The sequence below is a fragment of the Aegilops tauschii genome, chromosome 3 (genome assembly GCF_002575655.3).
Source record: "Aegilops tauschii subsp. strangulata cultivar AL8/78 chromosome 3, Aet v6.0, whole genome shotgun sequence".
Taxonomy (NCBI): domain Eukaryota; kingdom Viridiplantae; phylum Streptophyta; class Magnoliopsida; order Poales; family Poaceae; genus Aegilops; species Aegilops tauschii.
Genome location: NC_053037.3, coordinates 603664778 through 603668389, shown reverse-complemented (window position 1 = coordinate 603668389; position 3612 = coordinate 603664778). Strand labels below are relative to the sequence as shown.

General features: G+C 51.6%; 1 protein-coding gene across 1 annotated transcript; it reads left to right on the top strand.

The window, feature by feature from the left end:
* Positions 1 to 277: 277 nt before the first annotated feature.
* LOC109770813 (U-box domain-containing protein 16) lies at positions 278 to 2300 on the top strand. Its single transcript, XM_020329523.4, has one exon. It carries the CDS (start codon positions 980 to 982, stop codon positions 2012 to 2014), a length of 1035 nt encoding a protein of 344 aa, XP_020185112.1. The 5' UTR covers positions 278 to 979; the 3' UTR covers positions 2015 to 2300.
* Positions 2301 to 3612: the final 1312 nt, after the last annotated feature.

The following is a 3612-nucleotide window of genomic DNA, read 5'->3' as shown; positions in this document are numbered from 1 at the left end:
AAGGCAAAAAGGTCGCACTAGTAGTAGAGTGGACCTTGGAATTGGAAGGATTCAATCAAGCAACAGAAGAGACAAGGGAAACCCAACCTTAGGTTAAGCATCACGTCCGTGTCAAAATACTTATGTCAAGCAGATCGTACGTGTCTTTGGAATCATTCGCGGGGGCAAACAAAAACCACCCATCTTCCTGACACCGAGACCCCAAGGAGAAGTGTATGTACTTCTCCATCGCAAAATAAGTGTCTCAACTTTAATATAGCTTTGGACTTTTAGTACATGCGAACGCGTTGCAGCTCGGCCCCCACCGAGGCACGCGCGATGCCCACCGAGCGACAAGCTCGCGCCATTTTTCTCCGGAGTGTCAACTGATTAACTGCTTGATCGAGAGGAAGAACCGACCCTTATCGCTCACAGCTCCTCGCATTAAACACCGTAGCCGTCGCGTCATGGATGATGCGATGGATGGCCGCACCTGCACGTGCCCGTCGCACTCCTTCTTTACTCGCCAACTACCCGTGATCTTCACCGATCATATCCCGATTAGAATGGAGCAAAGTAACTTCGATTCTAATTTACATCAGAGGCATAGACTTCCTTCAGCAGAATGCGACCATTCGCGTGAACGCATGAGCATAGATTGAGATGGATTTCCAGCCAGCGAAAAGAAGTTTGAAACGTGATCGCGGGAATGGTAAAAGCGCGGGAGAAGCGTTCAACAACACCCCACTAAACTAAGATCAAGAAGCTTCACACGTACTTCCCCAAAGATTAACAAAGTGGCTTCAACCTTACGACCGAGCGTAAAGAAATCACACGTCAACTGTCACTCGCGCGCGCCACCGCCACCTCCCCACCCACCAACCGGCGACGGGAGCTCCCTCGCACCCTCCAAAACCGCATCCCACCACCACGCGCGCACGCAACCGCGGCCAGATCCGTCGACGCCTCCACCCGCAACCATCCAATCCCGCACACAGCGATGGAAGTGAAGCGGCACGCGGCGCGGACGCTGGTGGGCCGGCTGCGGGGCGCGGCGGCGGTGCGGGACGCGGGCGCCACGGCGGCGGCCGTCGCGGAGCTGCGCCGCGCCTCCAAGGACGACCCGGAGGTGCGCGCGCCGCTGGCGGACGCCGGGGCGGTGCCGTTCCTCGCGTCGCAGCTCACGGCGCCCTCCACCTCCGCCGCCGCCGAGGACGCGGCCGCCGCGCTGCTCAACATCTCCCTCTCCGCGCGGGAGCAGCTCATGTCGGCCCCGGGGATCCTCGACGCGCTCGCCCGGGCCATCCGGGCCGAGGACTACGAGGCGGCCCACCACGCCGCCGCCGTCGTCGCCAGCCTGCTCTGCGTCGACGCCTACCGCCCCATCGTCGGCGCCAAGCGAGCGCTGCTGTCCGCGCTCGTCTCGCTGCTCCTCCCCTCCAAGGCCCGCGGCACGCGCGCCACCAAGGACGCCCTCAAGGCGCTCTTCGGCGTCGCGCTCTACCCGCTCAACCGCGCCGCGCTGGTGGAGCTCGGCGTCGTGCGGGCGCTCTTCGGGCTCGTGATGACGGACGGCCGCACGGGCATCGTCGAGGACGCCACCGCCGTCGTCGCGCAGGTGGCCGGCTGCGCCGAGAGCCTCGACGCCTTCGCCGCGGTGTCCGGGGTGCGGATCCTCGCGGACCTCGTCGAGCCCGGGGGCGCCGCCACGGGGCGGGCGAGGGAGAACGCGGCAGCCGCGCTGCTCAACCTCGTCATGGCCGGCGGCGAGCGCGCCGTGGCGGAGGTGCTGGACGTGGGCGGCGCCGAGGAGGCCGTGAGGGAGCTGGCGGAGGACGGCGAGGCCAGCCCCAGGGGGAAGGCCAAGGCGGAGGCGCTGCTGAGGGCGCTGGAGGAGGGCGCCGCCGGCGCCAGGCGGCGGCATGAGCACCGGTTCGCGGATTTCCTCAACGGGCTCGTGGTGTCCGACCCCTACTTCTCGTCGCCGGCGTCGGCCACCACGCACGACGACGCGTCACGCGTTACGCTTGGCTGACCCTGCACGCACGTACGTACGTGTCTAATTAATTTGCACGCTGGTGGTATTATACTTCCGTGTTGGTGATCAGCTGATGTAAATACTACAGTACTGTAGTAGTGTGTACACTAATGGTTATTTGAGGAGATTCTTCTGTGCTTTCACAAGAAATGTTAGAGGCTGATTTGGAATTATTTGTTTTGTACAAGTTTCAAATTCTTTGGTTGGCAAATTTCAGGAGAACTCGATTTGGAAACCGAGCAATTGTTTTGTGTGTAGGAGAGGAGCAACTCTCATATTGACTTAGTAGTTTGTTTTGCAGTAGTTGCATTATGTTGACTCGTGGGTGTATCTAGGTGATGGGAGATTATAAATTTAATTACAGCTTGGAAACGACGCAAGCTAAAGTGGACGGTGATCATAGGATTTGACCCGGCGGACCATCACGACTTTAGGGAGAGCCGTATGATTTCCTGGCATCATGCGAGCTGCTAACGACATGCTATCGTGGTGTATGTGGTCACCATGCACATCCAAACGTGCCCGATTGTACATCGCGTTTGGTCGATCTTCAAACATAGAAATGCACGGTTTTTTTTAACATCCTCCGCACAAGCAAGTCATTCATAAACTAGCCGATGTCCCGCACATTTACGCGCCAATTTTTATTATATACGCCAATCATCGGTGTATATTGGTTGAGATTGTTACTATTAGTTTTTGCCCTAACTAGTAGGGTCACTCGCGCATTTATGTGCCCAGACTTTTGATATATCTACACATGATGTTTTACATTTTAAGAGGGTCTCCAAATCAATAGTTTGATCACCATTCATATGAATATGCTTTTATAGAATATAATGTTAGTATTGAAAGTAAATTATTGATATATTTATGCTATCTCACCTGGACAATCTAAGTATTATTACCCTATTTTATAAAATTTGTAAACACACATTCTTCTATGTCTATCTTCTATTGTAGCTTATCGGTTGGCAATAACACCAAAGTATGGATACTATTTTTTGATATATAAAAAATTATAAATAAATTTAGACCCAAGAACTAAATAAAAAAATCGATGTCCTAAATCTCAGCATGGTTTATGTTTCGACATCACCTCATCATTAGCGTTGTGGTGGCAAATGCATTCATGCTCGGAAAATTATTACATATTGTCATGCTTTGTGTCTTTTCTTGGTAATTTGTCCTTCCATGCTAATTTTTCTTCATCTGTGTTCAGTTCTACATTGGCTTTTTCATATGTCGGCGGATAGATAAATTTGTATAAATATCATATTCCACAAACATGTTAATTAGCTCGATAGAATCAGTTTTGGTCTTTAGTTGAAAGCACTTCTATTTTAATATAGGAATGGCATTCTACCATTTGTATTGTAGTCCCTACTCCTCTTTTTGTCATATCACCTATATTTTTTCCCAATAGTTTTTCTACTTTTATTTTCTTGTATTTTTTTTATAATTTTTGCGTTCTTCCTCTCTTAGAAAACCCTCTTTGATTTGGTGTATGTATCTATATTATCTTTGATATTTATTATACTAAATTCAGAAATTAAACTGGATATATTAGGGTCAATACCACATTGTTATTCTTA

Bases quoted from the DNA above. Each gene is read 5' to 3' on its own strand.
- LOC109770813 (XM_020329523.4), top strand. From the start codon at position 980: ATGGAAGTGAAGCGGCACGCGGCGCGGACGCTGGTGGGCCGGCTGCGG.